This window comes from Struthio camelus, chromosome 5, assembly GCF_040807025.1.
Source record: "Struthio camelus isolate bStrCam1 chromosome 5, bStrCam1.hap1, whole genome shotgun sequence".
Lineage (NCBI taxonomy): Eukaryota > Metazoa > Chordata > Aves > Struthioniformes > Struthionidae > Struthio > Struthio camelus.
In genome coordinates this window covers 79754935-79773631 of record NC_090946.1, presented here as the reverse complement: position 1 = coordinate 79773631, position 18697 = coordinate 79754935, and the positions used below count along the sequence as shown (strand labels likewise).

At 43.1% G+C, this 18697-nt stretch overlaps 1 protein-coding gene across 2 annotated transcripts; it reads right to left on the bottom strand.

Moving 5' to 3' along the window:
- Window positions 1-9001: 9001 nt before the first annotated feature.
- Window positions 9002-17347, bottom strand: CNIH1 (cornichon family member 1). 2 transcript variants are annotated; one of them, XM_068947522.1, is made up of 6 exons: window positions 17173-17325; window positions 15283-15351; window positions 14969-15016; window positions 11926-12038; window positions 10761-10904; window positions 9002-9903 (listed from the first exon to the last, which is right to left on the bottom strand). In XM_068947522.1, the coding sequence occupies exons 1-6, from the start codon at window positions 17251-17253 to the stop codon at window positions 9876-9878; spliced, it is 483 nt and encodes a 160-aa protein (XP_068803623.1). In that variant the 5' UTR covers window positions 17254-17325; the 3' UTR covers window positions 9002-9875. The 2 variants fall into 2 exon arrangements, with proteins under 2 accessions (XP_068803623.1, XP_068803624.1); XM_068947523.1 differs by lacking the exon at window positions 14969-15016 and having other exon boundaries at window positions 17173-17347.
- Window positions 17348-18697: the final 1350 nt, after the last annotated feature.

Here is an 18697-nt window from a genome sequence, read left to right as displayed (position 1 = left end):
TTTTTATTTGTAAGCGTCTTAATCTGTTGGCAGAGAAACTAAAGAACTATGGGACACAGGATATATTTGTGCTTTGTACCAGAGGAGAACTGTTAAAAGTACCGAGTACGTAACCTTACGGTCCCCTACCAACAGTATAGGATCTTTGTGCACCACTGTCTGATTTGTGATAGAGATGCTCCTGACACTGCCAAGCATTGCAAAACTGGAAGAGCTAAAAAGCTGCCTGGAAAGCAATCAGAAAACAGTAATACACCAGGTTTTAGTTGCCTCCCTTTCACCACATGTTCCTATAAAGATAAAAGCTTTTCCCTGTGTGTATGACAAGTTGCAGTGTAATCCTATAAAATAACAATCAGGTTCTTTAGGACTAACTCAAGCTGTGGAAAGCTGCTTCTTTCGCCTCATGCATCTTTTGGAGCTAACTTGTCCTTTGTACGATCTGAATCTTCCTTTTTTTTTCTTTTCTTGCTCTGTCCAGCAAACCCTTGAAAATGTGTGTTGAATGGCACGGCATGACTCCTTGCTGCTAGTCTAGTTGGATGATGTCATATATGACATGAGTTGTAAGCTAAAGCAGATGTTGTCGGAGGATAATGTATCTCTGGGCCTCAGTGGGTTCTAGCAGTGCAGACTTCAGTCTTGAACTGTTTTAAAGCTGTTTCTTTAGACATCATTATAGCTGAGCTCATGGCAGAGGGAGAGAGCTTTCTCTGATCTGTATGCTTTGAGTGTTCCTGCTGACAGCTCCCTGCACAGATCTCCACTGAAATCCTGAGGTTTCCTGCTGATGCAGAAGCTTGCAGCAATCGTTAGCTCACATTTGTTATTGAAGCCTTAATCTAGAGTAAGATTTAAAGAATATCAAGGTCTGTCCCTCCTCATGGCCTTTTCTCCTGTGCCTTTCGCTCCATTTTCACGCAGGAAGGGGAGCTTAAAAGTTGCGGGTTCTCTTGAAAGACACTGGTTAGTGAGGGTCTGAAGAATGAAAGGGAGATAGCCTTGTAGGTATTGCTGTCGAAATTCTAACTGTCTTGTATCGCTGCTCCTCTTGGTTACGTTAAGACAATAATTGTGTCCTTGCATTTTCATGTTAAGGTGTAAAGTTCTGGGTATTACAGCTTATCAAAGCTTGTTTAAAAACAAATATTCGTTCTTTCAGCTGTTACGGTGGCCTTGGATGCTCATGTCTCAGGAAGCAGTTGCCTTACCCTTCTCAGTGCCTGATTAACTAGCGCGTTTTACAAACCCAGTTTCATGAGGCAGCACTGTCTGAAGGAGCTAAAATCTAGTTGAAGGTTAAATGTGCTTACAATGGAGACTGCCACTACAGTTAGCAGGCTAGTTAATATTTTTGGACCCATTTCTAGAGAAGGATGCAATCAAATGATAGTAGCAATAACTGCCTCTGTAGAGGCTGTTTGTTGTGAGTAACAGAAGTATGTCACGGTATAGCTCTTGAGTATATAGGTGAGAGGATGGAGGGTCAGGCTTTCAGTGAAGCTGACAGGAAGTTATCCCTCACTGTTTCTGACTCCTTGTCCACTTTCACTGCAAACTTTAGTCTCCTCTGACTGATGGGATTGCACTTTGTCCTCTTCCCCGGACGCACTCTCTAGAGAAGCAGAAGATGAACCTATTGCTCAGCTTAATGCCTTCCCTTCAAGGGGCATCAGTCCTTGCATGTGCCCTAGAAGGAAGAGGTGGTGATGTTGCCAAAAGGTAAATGCAGTCAGAAGACGCAAAAGGACTTGACTGGGTGTTCTGGGGCTCGTTCTTGGAAAGACTTTAGAATTTGCCTCCCAAGTGCTGCTATGGAAGGGTGGCGGGGGGAAAGCAGAGAGGGTTTTCACCTGTTTCTAAAGCCTGCAGGCTGTGGCAGGGGGCAACAGGGACATGAGGCCAGACCCATCAAACAGTATGTAATACAAGTTGTAACAGATTTGTGAACTGTGATGTGATGAGGTTGAATTGTGCTGGAGTGGTTTGCTTGGAACAAAGCTGTTACTATGCAGAAGAGGCGCTGTGCACAGCAGGAGGTGTTCAGGAGAAAGCTTGCTTGCATACCTTTCTTTACAGCAGCTTCATGTCTCGTGCTTCAACTTTTGGGTGCATTAGCACCCCAGCAGGCAATAGACGGTCTCAGAGACTTAAGAGAATTTTGGGCAATACCTATGATCAAGGTGATGAAGCTGAAGCAAGTTATACGTGTGTTGAAACAGGAGCAGAGAATTCAAGCAGTCCCTTCCCTTCCTTCAGAAAGAGATCCTTTTGTTTTTCTCAGATGCTCCATAGCTGGTGCCCTTCCTCCTCTATTGGATGTGAGCTGCTTCTAGCTCATTGCTTTCGTGTTAACTCAGTCTTGGTCTGCATATGCTGAATTCAGCAGCTTTTCTCCTTGTCTGTCTTTCACCATCACTAGTAACTTGCAGCTTTCTCCTCCTTATCCCTGCTCCTAACTCACTAAACTATTGTCACATTCTCTGTTGCCCACACTCTTACCTCACAGCTTGGTCATCTGCTTGATTTTTTTTCTGCTTAGTTTTGTTTCGTTCTTCTAACCCAGCTAGACGTGTTCATCCTCTGCAGCTGTCACATCAGTATACCAGCATCTTCCCTTAAGAAGTGTCCCCAGCACTGGTAGTAAAACTTATTTAGAGGAAGGCATAATTTACTGAATAATTTATTTATATTTAAAGCTACTCTGCATACACACGTCTGTTGACGTGAGTCCTAGACATGCTTTTTAAACAGCTGTGCGTACCAGAAAGAGGAGCTGGTCGTTGAATCAGTTTACAAGAGCGTAGTTCCTAGGAGAAAGGGTTGCCTAAAGGCTGACTCTTTGCTAGCTCTAGGCCTCTTTAGATGCTCTCTTAAGTCTTGTTTAAACTAATTGTTGAAAATGTAGTCTTCCACAAACTGAGAGGGCAGGTGGGGAGCAGCTTGCATCGCTGGCTGAAGGAGAGGAAGATATGAAAACTATAATGGGGAACCCTTCACCGCCACTTGAGGTGGATGATGTCAACCTCCACTGATTTACGCTATGTGTTAATACCCCAAGTGATGTATGGGTTGACCTAAGAGCTCTTATCACAAAGCAAACTGTTGTGCCTCATTACGTGAACTAAAGGCAGTATTCTGCGTCATGGACTCATTATGGAGAGAGTAATACTCTGTTTGACCCAAAGAAAGCAGCTTTGAATTTTAAGCTGAAACTCCCACCTGCTGTGGACCATGTTTTGAATTACCTTGAGCTCATGTGTGTCCTTTACGAGGAACTATAGGATCCTAGCCAAGATCCATCTAACCTATGTGTGATGGTGAAAAATACCAGAGGATTTGCAGTAAGCGCAAGAAGAACAAGTACACAGACTGGAGGATACAATTTTCATCCCGAGGGATCGAATAGCTTTCTAAAATGGGTAGTGTTTGTTCTGAAAGTATATAGCAGTCAATACAAACCTGATTGATTTATGCTTTTTCAACAATACAGTTATATACGTGTTTTGCAAGAGAACCTACCTGTGGCTCTAGCTATAAAAGCTGCAATATTAAGGTCAGTATTGTGATAAACTTACACCAGCATGGTATGTTTCTGTCTCCTGGGCTGTGGCAGATGCCTGGACAAGAACCTCACCCCTGACCTTTATAATAACTGTTAGTCACTGCTACATCACAGCTGCTGACTTTCAGATGCCTGTGTAAGATGTTGGAGGAGGAATATAACAAGATTTATAGCATCTTCATCAGTTATTTGGCAGTCTGTAATACTCGCTGCCTTTAAAAATACATGAAAATACTGTTCTGCTGGTGCCCTACGTGTCAAATGAGCTTGTCTTCAGTTCAGTATTACATGTGTTTTATCTCATGCTTAGCATCACTTGGTACTGACAGCATCTGAGTCTGCAGCCATTGAACTGGTACTTTTTTTTTTTTTTTATGTTGATGTCCTGTGGCAAATGGAAGGTAGATAGGCCTGTCAAAGCAGCAACTGAATTTCTTTTTTTTTTTTTTAAACTTTGTCCCTCTTTTAAGCAATTGGGCATGAAGGCAGAAAAGGGGAGGAAACAGAACAGTTTCTAACTCCATCACAGCTAGGTTCAGACTTCTAGTGCTGATTGGCTGGCTTTTCTACTCCAGTGTGTAGGAAAAAGAGAAGCATAACTCCCTGTCTACCTCCTCTGTAAGAGTCATGCTGGGATAACATAGACAAAAATACATCACTGGAGCTGGAAAATTTGAATGAAATTCAGATATATCTTTAAACTAAAGAGAAAGTCGAGCCTGAAAGCTTTCCTCCAGGATTGCTTGCCCCTTGTGAACTAGTGAGAACTCATTCTAAAATGTCACGGTACGGCTTAGGGTATTAAGTCATATTCAGGATGGGGCTTTTCTACTGCAAATCAGTGACTAAAAAAGCTACTAGCTTGATTATGTGCGTAAGGTAGAAAGAGACTATATGCTGCAGCTGCAGGCTGCGCAGGACATGTCCAGTCAGATTTTAAGTATCAACTAAGGCTGGAGACTCTTAACTTCTCTGGCAGCGTGTTCCACTGTTCAACCACCCTTGTGGTAAAGCGTTTTCTTGTGTTTGAGTGGATTTCCTGGGTTTCAGTTTGTGCCTATTGCCTCTTCTCCATCGCTGGGTGCTGCTGAGAAGAGGCTGACCCTTTCCTCTTGACACCCTCACATCAAATATTTACATACATTGATAAGATCCCCTGAGGCTTCTCTTCTCCAGGCTAAATATTCCCAGCAGTCTCAGTCTCTCGTCATGAGATGCTCCGGTCCCTTAATCATCATTGTGGCCCTTCATTGGGCTCACTCGCGTAAATCCATGTCCCTCTTGTACTGCGGAGCCCAGAACTGGTCACAGCGCTCCAGGTGTGACCTCACCAGTGCTGAGTAGAAGGGAAGGATCACCTCCCTTGACCTGCTGGCAACACTCCTCCTAATGCAACCCAGGATACCATTAGTCATCTTTGCCATGAGGGCACACTGCTGGCTCATGTCCAACTTGGTGTCCACCAGGACCCCCGAGTCCTCTGAAAAGGTGCAAGACTTTGCACTGCAGTGCCACTGAGGATTACAGGGTGTTCTGATGAAGTTTCAAGTTGCAAATTATGACAGGACACTCACTACTACCGGACTAGCAGTTTTGAGTTGAACTCTGCTTTGTTAGCCTTATAAGATTTTTTTTTTTCCATAGCCTTAATCCCTCATTTGAACAGAGACACTTGAATGCATGTGTAAAGGAGTGTGTTTTTTTTTTTTTTTAAACAGATTAAATATAATTAGTTTAACTAGGTGTTACCTAATGTCATTTTCTAACACAGCTGGTAGGAACTCTTCCAGCTTAACACAGCCTGGGCTCATTTACCTAGAGTACTTAGAATAATTTCTATGTGCATTGCCCTTTCCCTGATATTACTTCCAACACTTAAACAGAAAAACAAAAGAGTACATGGCTCCCTCTTCAGGGCTTAGTATCTGAATACCTGCAATTGCAAGGACTAAGTATACATCAGTTGGCTTTTAAAAATGGCTGAGCAGGAAGCTTGCTGATATTGCAGCGTTACTTGTTTTTTCCATCATCTACCTCCTTAAGCTCCAAAAAATTAGTTACTACCAGAGCTACATTTTGAATGCAGAAGGACTGATGCTCTAGATATGCATTATACATACACCTGCATCAGTTGCTTGCAGAAGGCCTGTTCATATGTACGGTTCTGGTCCGAGGCTCAAATCACTGTGCCTAGATGATAGTTCACACAAAAATTAGTATGTGGGTTTTGTACTGGTAGAAGCTAACCTTTTGAAAAAGAGCAGTGCTAAGAGTTTCTAAACAGCATTCTCTTAAGGACTGTATTTGGCAGTCATCACAATTCAAGATACTATGTTCTCATAGGACTTTTTTAACTTGCACTTCTGACCTCTCTCTCCAACGTTTTGACAGTTTAAAGACCTTTTAAATTAGATTACTTAAGTTCTCAGGTATTCCACAGTAGGCAGCACAGACTCAAACTAAGTATTTTGGTTCTGGCATTGGTTTTTAATTTAAGTTCACTGGTAGACCTGCACTAGCAAGCAATGTTCAGGAACATTCAGATGCAAGCAAATATGGGATCCTCTTTAAGTTAGATGTGTAAAGCCTTTCTGTGTTCCCCCCTGCTCCCCACTACATAAGAAGTCTTTTTTTCTCTGCAGATGAGTGGACAGGGCAGAGACACTGCTTTCTCAAAACCCTAACTTTCAAGTAAAGACACCTCATTAATGCAGCGTGAGGGTCTGAATTTGCTAATCCACAGGACAATGCAAATGTTGCAACTACTTTGCTGAGCCTTTTTGGAAAAGGCTATTCCATAGCTGGATGTGGTTTTCAGAAGAGGGTATCAGTTTGAACTCAGTAAATGCTGTTAGATTTCATCTAAGACTATGGAAGGTACCATGTTGACAAGTGCACAGCAAGGAAGTTTGTTTTTTTAAACTATTCTGAAGAAAAAATAAGATAGATAGATAGCTTTTATTTCTTTTAAAGAGCACCAGAGCTCTTGCAAATTAGTAAGGCTCCACTTTCAGACAGTTCTGAGAAGCTGTAAACTACTTCAGACTGAAGTATTGTCATGACAATAGCTGGAAAACATTCTTATGAAAACAAAAACAGCCCCACCTTAAAAGCTGTTTGTTTTTCACTTCAGACTGCAAAGCCACTGAATTTTCCTCTCTCATTTGGAGGTAATTTTTCTGATTTATCTAGGCAGATATAAAATTATTCTGATTATTTCAGAACTAAATCAATGTATTTCCTTTTGACATCAACTTAGATCCCTTTTTTCTACCCTTCCAGCACAACAAAGCAAGTAAGCCACACCATAGCTGAAGAGGCTATGTGGTTTTGGTGAACTGAGCTGTACAACCAAAGTTTATAGGTTTAAATTAAAGCTCATTGGTTGCACTGTCCCAGGCATAACAAAGGAGGACCAGCATAAACTGCATCTTTGTTCTAGCAGCAAGATGAAGAAAATGACAACCCTTCACAAAGAATCCACTCAAATAGCAGAAATGCTAACTTAAATCCCAACAACAATCACCAATACAAAAGTACTTAAATTCCCAATTTAGAATATTTTGCTTATCAGTCAGGAGAGTCAGGGATTGCTTCAATATTAGATTACCTAATATTAGAAATATTCATGTTTTAAAACAGTTAACAAAGGCTTTAAAGGCCAAATGGCATCATCGTAAGAGTCGTAAAGGAACATAAGAACTTTAAAATCACTGTAGCAGTAAATCTGGTGTATATTTTGGTTTAAATAAGCCTGAGCAGCAAAGGAGTGAGGGGGGGGGTTTTAGAAACCCAAGGAGCTGTCAGGGTTATAAGTCAGTAAGTTTCATTTCCATAACAAATCAATAAATACACAAACATCAGAAAGAGTTGGTTAGTTTTGCCTATGCAGACTGAAGTCATATCTCACAGAGGTCTCTGAAGTAGGCAAGCAGTAGGAAAATAAAGATGACCCAACAAGAATATTATGAGTTTCCAAAAAGCCTTTCAAGAAGTCTTGCTAAAAGACCAAAATTATTACGGGGTGGGGGGGGGGGTGGGGGGGATCCCTTGTCAATTTACAACTGGTAAAAAGGGATTAAACAATAAGAATAAACAAACAGTTTCCAATGAGGAGGGGTCCCTCACAGGGTTTCAGAGGTATGTGCTTAGTGAGATTAAAGCCTGCACCTGTTGCAAAACTGTTTAGGACAATCAAAAATAATTTAAAAAGAAAAAGCTGAATGCCCGAGCAGTAAACGGGAAGTGAAACTAAGTGCCAGTAAAGGCAAAGAAGAAACACGTGAGGAAAAAAAAATGTTACATACATTATAGATAACTGACAGCTATCTATTACTACTTAGGAAAGCGAACTTGAAGTTATCACAGCTGATTTTCTATAAATAAGCTTGATACTTCCAGTACGTTATTAAAAAAAAAAACTCGTAAGTGGAGAGCAAAAAACTGTGCCATTCTATAAATCCACTGTGCATCCAAAGCTTGTATAATGAGAACAGTTCTGATCTCCTCCAGCTTAAGAAAGGAAATTGGATATTCAAAGCTATGCACTGACTTCCGTTCAAGAAGAGATTAAACAGACTTCTGAGCCCTGAAAAGTGATGGTGAAGGTCTACTCAATCATGCCCAGCATGAAAAGGTGACATTTTTCAGTATGGCTCAAGAATAAGGGCTTACAGGCACCAAATGAAGTCATGCAAAAGTTTCAAGTAAGGGTTTTTTACATACTGAGTAAATTCAACTGCAGAACTCGTTGCCCCAGGGTATCTTTCATCCTATGCTATAAAAGAGCAACTAAATTACTGGAACAAAAGATGTTCAAGGGCTGTTAAAGATACATAACCCCTAGCTCACAAAATCCATAACATGTAGGTTTCAAATACGTTTGCCCACTATTCAGTGAAAAAAATGATTCAGTACCTGCCCTGTTTCATATTATATTTCCTCAATCGCTTGTTACTGACCAAAGTCCAAAACATCAGTATGGGATTACATGGATTTCTAGTCTAGCCCAGTATAGCTGTTCTTATGATCCTTATTGCATCTAACATCTGAGAGTACCAAAGTGAACAAGTCACGTTTATTCAGAAATGTTTTAGCAAAACTGGAAAGCTATTTCATTATTCTCTAGCCTAGGTAAATGGGAAAAATTCCTAATTATTACTCCTAAATTAATCAGCTGCTCACAGTAACAATTTACAATGCAATATTACCAGTTTATCTGAAGCTTTTTTCTTCCCTCGCCTCATGCACTATTTATCTGCAGATTCACTAAAAAGAAAAAAAAATTAAAGCATCCCTTTTCCAGACGTAATTTGATTCTGTATTCTATTTTGTTTTTAAAAGGCAATGCAATTATACATCATAAAATAAGCAGATAAATACAGCAAGTATCTGTTCAATTTAAAAACAAGGCACCAGATAAAAAATAAGCATCGCTGAATTTGATTTTTTTTTTATTTATTGCACTAAGGAACAGTAGGGCAGTTTCACAATCTCAATTTCTGCTTTGAAAAGGTCTGTAGTATTACTCTTAAACTCAAGAGTACTTTTACCATCGGACTTGATAAATGTTGTATATTTGTGAATTTGTTAATAAGACTGTGCACAGACATTTTAAAAAAAAAAATCACCTAAATTCATTCCTTCATGGACAATTCATCTTCTCCTATCCCAATGACATATGCTTGAAATTAAAACAAGGCTAATGTTTGGTGAACACACAGGAAATCTCTCAGTCATGCACATACAGGAAAAGTTTAACCATACAGAAATAAAAAAAAGCAAAGTAAAAAATAGAAATACTATTTTTTGCAATTGTGTCCATGTATTCACCTCTAAGACTGAAGTCACCTACAGGTAAAATAAGCAAAGCTTTCAGTCCTTCTCAAGCACTTGACAGCTACAGCTGATTTACAGTTAGATGGGGAGTTGCAAGTCCAAATGAAGCACTATATAGCCCAGTTAAAAAAGAAAAAATCCTAGTATATAAGGATACTAATGAATAGCTACTTGGAGATTATGGCTGTTCCTTAGGGAGTGCAAATTCAAAACTTTTCAAAATCCAGTAATTTTTATATTAATTTACATTTAATTCTCTTTAATTTCATCGTCCCAGTAAAATATAAGAAAACAGTCTTTCCACAGGTATAAAATGTGGAAATATTTTAAAAAGAGGGGAGTCATTTTTCTAATGCAAATGCGATCATCAGATTCCATATTTAGTCTTCGTTAACAGGTTCTTGTTGGAAAGAATCCATGTTTTGTGGCTTTTGCATGCACTTAACTGGAACAAAGCTTGCTGAATGTCTTCTTAAGAGCTCACCAAAACATAAATCATGCTGGAATATAAAATAAAATTATTAAGATACAGCATTTTGATTAATGTTACACATTTAATTATATAGTTTTATATATTCTTCTAAGGAATAAACTGGCGTGAGGCACATGGATTGCAACATACTGAAGTTTTTAGAGAAACCAACACGCACAATTTCCTGACTTTTTAAAAACCAAAATAATGGCGTTATAAAATGGGACGTGAACAGATGCAACAAAAACACAGCTGTCACTAGATCAAGTGATGTTAGGATAGGGAGTCATGCATAAAGTCAATCAATACATGTTAAAAGCCTCGACTATTCCAGTTATGTTGTAAAAACTGTAGTATGCAGAGAGGAAAGAGGACTGCACGCGGTTCCTGTGCATCGCTGTTCGTGTGACACGTGAACACCAAGCATTAAGGCTGGCTAAATTTGCTTTTGGCTTGAGAAGAGAAAGGGGAGGAGGTACAGCTGGAGATTGCCTTGGCTTTTGTGGATCCTACACCTTTTCACTTCTGGAATGACTCTTCTACCTTTTAACTTCCACAAAAGTCATATTTACATCATAACAATCACTTATGCTAGAAATATTACTGTTCCAACTTCTTCATGAAAATACTGGGGATTTATTAAACTATGCTTAAAAGAAGAAAGGCTTGGAGCTTTCGAGTCTCCAGTCAGGCTGGAAAAAAACAAAAAAAAAATTACAACTTGTGTTTTAAAGCTGAATATATGGTAACTGTGGATTCTTCTTCAAGAAAGTTGGTATTACATATGTTTTATGTACAGAATTTCTCTTCTGCGCTAAGCCCCATCAGACAGTTTCAGACTAAAATTAAACGGGAGAGAGGAGGGAGGAAAAAACAACAACTTACCCATATAGATAGTAAAAAAATGATAGAAGGTAGAATGCTAATTTGCACCATCCTTCTTTCTGGCAATAGGCTAAAATATCTGCATTCATGATGGTTGTAGGATCATACAGACCAGGGCCACTCATCACAGGTCTACTCATGTACCTGAAAGTGATACACAATTAGCAACAGGTTTTGGGGTGACAGCAAAGTGAAAACATTGCTTCCTGCCCCCCATCCACCACAGCCACCAGTTCCTACCACAACCGAGACAAGGAATCACATCCCTGGCACCACAGTCCATAAACTCCATAAAGGAGTCGTGACCGGCAAGAGCAACGCAAAGCCCCGAACTAAACGCGCCTGTTCAGGGACCTTTATGCGTGGTGCCACGAGAGCTTACCTGAGCCTTGAGTCACGCTAACTCTGTGGTACCCCCGGAGGATATAGGACAAATTTATAAGTTTACATTTCATTTTAAATGAAAAATGGTATTCCGTTTAAACGTTAAATGGTATTCCTCGTGAAAGGGTTGGAAAAGCCCTAGAAGAGAGCAGCACGTAGCCCCGTTGCCTCTAATCACCACTAAAATGAACGCTGGCTATCACGTTAAAGTAATACTCAGGTCAGCATAAAACAATCACAAAACTAGTTTTATGCAGGCTACTAGCAAAAATGACCAGTCCTACCTCCACCCTTCTGATTCCTCCCCATGCCAGGCCTGGCGCAGGCACACCGGCCCCGGGAACGCCGGCCACTGCGCTGGGTCACCGCATCGACGCCGTCCTGCAGCTCCCGGCACGGCGGCGCTGGCGCTAACGCCAGCACAAGAAACAGGGGCGCACGTGGCTTGGGGGCAGGAGGGAAGCAGGACTGCCACCATTGCTAGCAGTCCACGCTGGCTCAAAGCAACTGTGAAACTGCAGTTTCAGTAGGCCTTTGGTGTTTCAGCTACGTTGAACGCACGTACAACAGAACTCAATTCTTGCATAGCAGGACAAAGTAAAAAAACTACAGAGAAAGCAATGCAATGGTTCATATTTTATAGCCATGATACAAGCTTTCTCAGTGTCTTATCAGAAAGCATCTTTATTTGCCAAAGCAGAACACTTAACAGGAAGCACTGCAACAGGAAAGTGAGTTACAATTAACATGAGGACAGAGATACCAGACTCATCAATATTACCTCCAAATATGATAAGCCAACAAAGGCATATTGAGACCCAGTGTAAGCCACTCTGCTGCACAGAGAAACATAACACAGAAGAATGCATGGATGAGGTACTCTGGAAGTACAAGCTGGAAAAGAAAAATATGAGTCACAAGTTTTGTTTATTCAAACCAAAATGTGTGTTGTGTAATTTATTTTGAAGTAAGTTATTGTTTTAAAAACACTAATAGGAACAAGACGACTGCGGAAAGTGAAAACAGCAACTAGCAACATATGCTTTGCTGTTTTCACATGATACTCATTAACCAAAAAGAAAATTTTACAAAAGGAAAGATACCAAAATCTTTATTGCTTCTATTAACTAAGTGCACTGTCAACACCTTCCGCATTTTATGCACGATCCTCATAAGAGGAGAGGGCGTCAAGATATTTCTGCTCATGCAACATAGAAATATCGGTAGGAAAGGTGCTCCCTGTAGCAGATGTTTTGTGTTTCACTATTTTAAAGCTTTGTTCTGGTATTAAGACATATATAAGGTTTCAAATTCAAACTGTTCCCAAAATGTAACATCCTAGGCAAAGCTTTTTCAAACAAAATCAGCAGTAACATCGTTATGCACATCAGTATGCAAAAATACAAGCACTATGCTCTCTGCAGCGTAGGAGGGAATCACCGCAGCTACGCGTGTACAATTTACGGCATACTGGCCGGTTTCATTTTCCTCCACACAAGACCTTGCAAGTACCTAATACGCATGCTTTATGGTATCATGCTTCCCAGCAGAAGTCCACAGAGCTAATTGTCCATTACTATGAAATCACAGAAAGCATGAAATGCCAAGTAGCATTAGTGTTATTAAAAGGAGTAATACGGAGAAATATGTACATTATACGCATGCAAAGAGCCAGCAGAACCTTGCACCCACGACAAGAGTAAAATTTTCTAAAATAAAGTCACCCCAAAATGGCCTTTACTCCTTTGTTACGCAGTTCAGAAAGACGCAAAGCCAAGGTTTTGACTCCTCAACTCAGGATCACTAAAAGCTCTCCTCACAAAAAAAAAAATCTCCATGTCTAAATCAAGGATTCAAATTAAATGTCTATACGTGCATGTGTGCGCGCACATATATACATAGCACATGACGCTGTTTGTGTAGGATGACTCCATCCAAGATTCAGTGTTTTGTAATTTTCTTTCATTCTGTCTGAGCAGCTGCTGCTTTTAAAAACCAAAAATACCTTCCTAGAAATCTGGAAACTCGCAGCAGACAGACGTTCTCGCTGTCTATTCTGCTACTACATTCTGGGTCTTCAAACAAAGAATACCAAACCAAACAGACGTGCATCAGCATCAACAAAAATAATCTGTCATCAATGACATGTTTCAAGTAAGTATTTTTTTTCCCAGATCCTTCTTGGTATACTTACCATTCACAAGTCGGCAATTATAATTAAGGGGGGAAAAACAACAGCAACAACTAACCATCCAAAACGCAGTGCATTTGGCAGCCCACTCAAACAGGTTTACCAGGTCTGAAACCCGTAAAGTTTATTAACTACACATCTCAAAACATATTTTTCTTTTTCTTGTTTTTATACCCTATACCCACACCACAATATCTGCCTCTTACAAGTCTATCGCAACATTTTAGCCTCCTTCCTTACTCCTTCCACTTTGCTAGGAGAATTAACTAAATCAGTTCATACTCTTATCATGATTTTTATCACAAAAGCTAGGGAGAAAGAAACCTCACTGAGAATATATACTGCTGTAACAGGAGCAGGAAAGAGAAGACATCGCTGGGATGCTACGCAGTCACTATTTTGGGCCAGTCTTGCTACAGAGGTGTCCATCAATGAGAATCTGTGATTCTCTGTACAGAGAATCACAGCACTTCAGTGCATTCGTCCAGCATCCTTTGCCAGAGTCTGTTAAGAGGCCGGATCTCAACTTTACTCCTAACATCTATTCTACTTTCACAAGAACTGAAAATATCAAGTCATTTAATATTTTCATTTCACAAAGCTATCATATAAATAAACACTACATGCATATGGGTTAACAGAAGGTTAATATTTGCTTTAAACATGCGCATTATAATACTTTATAGGTTGTGAAAAGATCATAATGCATCAAGGAATGAGAATTTGCCCTCCCCCGTACTGTAGCAGAAATGGTTGTAAAACAGACCAAGCAAGGGAAACTGTTAGATGCACATCTATTCGAGCGTCAAACCTCACTCTCCAAGAAGCAACCCTCTGCGAATCGTCTCGTCTCCTCCCCGCTCGTTCTCCTGCTATAATGCTCCCTGTTGATTCACGAGGTGCATGTTTAACTTGTGCTCTCCCCCCGCCCCACCCAGCAACTACAAATTCATTTGCTATTTCCATAATTTACTTAATTCTTCAAAACACAGGGAAGTTGCAGCTCGGGCTGCGCTGCCGCACTGCTCCTGCCCTGGCCGAGGTTAGAACAACAGGAAAGGAGCAGAAGGTTCTGCTTTATCAAGGTACCTGCTTTTTAACCAGGCTCCCTTTTATTAAGGGCCTTTCACAGATGCAAGCAAATAGTTTGCTCAAATGCTTTTCACAAATCAAGGACTGTCAGAGTTGCATCCAAAAGAGGACGCCAAGATAAATCCCCGATCCTGGGACATAGAACGAAAAGTGAAGATAAGGCCCAGCACGTTACGCCCATCAAAATCCTCAAGGAGGATCAGAACGTACTTGGTCAACATTTAAAAACAACTAGTCTCCTGTAATCTCAGCGTTTAATAAATATTGCTTTAAAAATCCTATCTATTTCTGTCTGAAGTTACTTCAGCTAGTCAATAGGATACATAAAATAGGCATGTAACAGTTTTCCCCACTTCACTGGGTAAGCAAGCAAAATTGTTTTGCACAAAATATGGAAATTCATGAAGTTGTTGTAAACCTGAACAGACAAATAACAAGCAGATGAACAAGCACAATAAACAAAACATCTTAAGAGTAGTACAAATGTTCCTAACAAAATGAAAGTGGCATTAAAGACATTGAACTAAAAAGCAGTACACACCTTTAATGCAATTTTGACTCTTTTAATCTTTTTGACCTTTTCAACTGTCTTTGGGCCGAAAATGTAAAAAGCAGATTGAAAGAATGTTAGTATGACAGCTGACAAGATCACCAGCAGATTAATAATAGTCAGAAGAGTCGACCTTGAAAGTAAAGAACAATCAGACAGAGAACGCTCCCTAGAAGCTCTATCAAACAGCTAGGTTTTGTCAACCCAAACGCAGTTCTACTGCCTGTTTTGATTAAAGCAAGATACTACCAAAAACAAGCACCATACATAAATGTATTTAAGAAATTGTTTATCATGCAACTTACAGGATTGAGCGTATTACACTGGTCTATGGGATTCTTGTAATCAGTCTTCAGTTCATCAAATGCTATTATCTAGAATAAAATTGAAACAGTTATGATTCTTCAATCCAGAAGCAGTACAATATATTGTCTAGCCAAAATAACCTGTTGGTACAGAGGCATAACTTTCAAGTGCCACCATCACGCTGAGGAACACCGTTTCTTCTCCATGAACAGGGAGGTCCAATGCCACATAAGAGGCAATTGAAGCAGGTTCAAGAAACAGGAAAGCAGAAGATGCTTTAGACACTCAGGGACTTCTGCCTCTAACCACACTTTACTTCTTTACCTCCCTCACTCACACACTGTCACCGGCAACCGACAGGTTTCCCACATCCATTTTGGCAGCGTTTGACCCCACTCGCTACTTCCTCAGGGCTCGGACCCCGAACGTCGCAAGCAGGGACCAGACACACAGGGCGGTTCATTAATCGCGAGAAAGCAAGAGCAGCCTTAAAAGAAGCCAAATGTCTCGTCTCATTGCTGACCCCATGTACACATGCAGAAGATGCATCCGTAAAAGTATACACACTCAACTTACATAAAGATACTTAAAGACACCAGCATGAAATACAATAAAAGCCCTTTCTACGGAACAAATGCCATATCAAGTATTAAAAAAAAGTCTTGAGAAAGACCCACATATTATAAGGATCATTTATATTCGGTATAAACTCAAGTGTGTCTATGGGACAGGGTTTGCATTAAAATAAAATGTTTTTTTAAAGGGTAACTATGAAGCTTGAAATCAGGCCAAAAATAACATCCTCTTCACAGTCCTGCTCTCCAAAAGCAGGTATCTCATGGCTGATTTAGGGTAGGTTCCTATTTGGCTAGTTCCCTTGTGCCAGGTTCAAGGCAGAAAACGCTCAAACAACAATTACAAAAATCCTCTAAGATCAAGTTTAATGTAAAGCATGAAAACAGTGTGATATTTATTATTCCTGTTAAACATGCAGCCAACCCCACCTACGACTAAAACGTTTTAAGTCTTTATTTTAAAGAGACTGCGTTCCCCCTTGAAAGCATTGCTTGAGGGAAAAAATGAATTTAGCCGGTATCAGCACTTGGAAATCCCGCTTATCCACAGAGAAACGCTGCCGCTACTTCCAGGCGGCCCCGGGGGCCTGGGCTTCACGCCCGGCGTTCAGGGTGGCCCCGCGAAGCGGGGTGATGCCCACCCGCTGCGGCAGATCGTTTCGCCCCATCCCTTCTTCCGCCGCCGGGACGGGGGCGAAGACGCGCTGCGGCCCACCGGCGGCTGGCAGCTTCGGGCTGAGCCGAGCCCACCGCGGCACGGTCACCGCGGCCAGGCCAGGGGCGCGCATCCCTTCTTATTTTGGGGGGTTTTGGGGTTTTCTTTTTTTTTTTTTTTTTTTAAAACTGCTCGCTTTGCAGCCGGCTCAGCGCCCCGAGCTGGCCGAGGGCAGGTGCGCAGCGCCGGCTCAAACAACACCCTGAAAACACAGCCCGAGAGAAGGAAAATAAAAAAAGCCACCACGACGCCCCTTTGGGGACAACCCCAGGCGGAGCCCGGCTCCCTCCGGGCCGAGGGCGGCGCGGGCGGCGGGGCGAGAGCGCGGCGGGCAGCGCTAAACCCGCCGCCCGCGACAACAGGCGGGTTTCCAAAAAAAAAAAAGAAAAAAAAGAAAAAAACAAACCCCCCCCCCCCGCACACGCGTGAGCTAACGCGGCGCCTCCCGCCCCGCGGCGGCGCTCCCACGCGTTCCCACGGCGGAGCGGGGGGGGAGCCCGGGGCCGCAGGCGGAGCGCGGGCGCCGCCGCCGCGCGTGGGCCAAGCCGAGCCGGGCCGGGTCCCCTCCGGTCCGGTCCGGTCCCGCCGGCCGCACTCACATGCCAGATGGCGAAGAAGATGAGGGCGGCGGTGAGCAGCAGCGCCAGCATGTAGCAGAAGGCGGCGAAGGTGAAGGCCATGGCGGCGGCGCGGCGCGGCGGATGCCGGGCCCGATCATTCACCGCCGCGCCCGCCCCGCTCCGCCCCGCGCCGCCGCCGCCGCCCCGCGCAGCGCTCCCTGCCGGCCGGCGGCTCGTCGGCGCGTGGGAACGGCGCGGGGGCGCGCGCGCGGCGGCGGAGGGAGCGCGCTCACGACGAGCGGCGTGGAAAGGGCGTCCCGCGCGGAGTCCCGGAGGAAAGGCGTGCGTGTCTCCTTCGGGGGGAAACGTGCACCCAGCGCGGTGCCATCTCGGAGGGGATGGTCTGGCAGGACAAAGCGCGAGGAGCGCCTGGAAAAAAGGGAGGTGGGAAGAAACGGTTGAGGACAGAGAGCTGCGCGTGCCCTGCGGCAAGAGGATAGCAAGTTCCTACAATCCAAAATCAATGCGTTTCGGCTCCTGCTCAGAGGAAGCAGCAAGAAGGTGAGAAAACAAATAGTTTGAGGAGAACGTCACATATTTTTCTTCTACGGAATTATATAAAGGTCATTTCGGTTTTAAAGCAGCAATGCCTTGCAGTGAAACAGAGCCTGGCTAGTGCTTCTGCGATCGCGTCTCCCAGACAAATATTGCAAGTGAGGATTTGCATGAAACTAACAGCAGACAAATCATAAAGAACATTTTTGCACTGATATTTGCCAGAAAGCTTTACACACGATCAGTTTAGTCTCACAGTGACAGAGGTAAGTTTTATTTCCATCACGGCGATAAGAGGGAAACCCGAAGCAAACCAGTTGCCCTTGGGAAGTCTGCGGTTTCCGACGAACGTCAAGCTGAGCTCCAAGTACAACACGCGCGCTTCTCGTGCCCGGACGTCTCCCACGGGGTCTGCCGGCCGCGGCCGCCTTGCCGGCCGCCGCCAGGGTCCATGCGAGGCGACCGCCGGGCAAGAAAACGGGCAGCAAGGACGGAGCGCTCTGTGGTTCGCTGCCGCCACGGAAAACCTGGATGGGAAGGGGGCGGATAAGGACGAAAGCAACTTAAACGTTCGTGGTTTGAGGAAGGAAGCGCGTCGGGGAGCGCGGCGACGCCGGGGCGGCGGGACGGGGGCGGCTGCCGGCGCACGTGGGCGCCGCTCTCGAGACCGTTTCTCATTCCTTGCTCCTCGGGAGAGAGCTGCGAACGGCACGTGACCAGAGTCCTGCCCTGCGATGACTTACCCGTCTACGTAGGACTTGCCTGGGACTTCATTCGGCGTTATTTATTAGCACGCTGCTTGTTTCTTCCATCAACTAATCCCTCGTCTACCCACTTGAAGGAGTTGGGGGCCGTTGGGACGCACTTGCTCCCCAGGCCCCTTGAGTTCACTGTTTGAGCTCCGGGGCTTCTCAGACGTCTCCTAAGGCAGCCGGGGGGTTCGCTGGCGTCAGAAAAGCAGAGGGCAGCCCAGAAAGAGGACGCGCGCGGGGCTGCGGTCTACGTCGGG